General features: G+C 61.3%; 1 protein-coding gene across 1 annotated transcript in view; it reads left to right on the forward strand.

Annotated features, from left to right (window-relative positions):
• ACAP1 (ArfGAP with coiled-coil, ankyrin repeat and PH domains 1) overlaps nucleotides 1-393 on the forward strand; it is a 14,047-nt gene that overhangs the window by 7,844 nt on the left and 5,810 nt on the right. The window contains exons 11-12 of the mRNA XM_025193737.1: nucleotides 141-192; nucleotides 286-386. Of these exons, the coding sequence (XP_025049522.1) occupies nucleotides 141-192; nucleotides 286-386 (153 nt within the window). The remainder of the gene's footprint in view (nucleotides 1-140; nucleotides 193-285; nucleotides 387-393) is intronic.

Consider the following 393-nt stretch of genomic DNA (forward strand, 5'->3'; position numbering starts at 1 on the left):
CCCCTGCCCCAGGCAAGTATAGAGATTATCCTATAGCCCCCCAGGCAGGTACAGAGACACCCCCTCAAGTCCCCTCTCTGCCCCCCTGATATCCCTCCCTTTGCCGGACCCCCCTATCTCCATCCGTTTGTCCCCCTCAGGCGCTGGTTTTCCATCTGCAGCAACCAGCTGGTGTATCAGAAACGTGCCAAGGTGAGTCGGGGGGTGAGGGATGGAGAGCGGGACGCCGTCCCACAGTGTGGCACGGAGCAGGGAGTCTCACTGGCACTGCTGGCCCCTCATCAGGATGTGCCCACAGTGGTGGTGGATGACCTGCGGCTCTGCACTGTCAAGCCCTGCCCCGACCATGAGCGGCGCTTCTGCTTTGAGGTTGTCTCCCCTTCCAAGTGAGTA

This window comes from Alligator sinensis, unplaced genomic scaffold (genome assembly GCF_000455745.1).
Source record: "Alligator sinensis unplaced genomic scaffold, ASM45574v1 scaffold1488_1, whole genome shotgun sequence".
NCBI lineage: Eukaryota > Metazoa > Chordata > Crocodylia > Alligatoridae > Alligator > Alligator sinensis.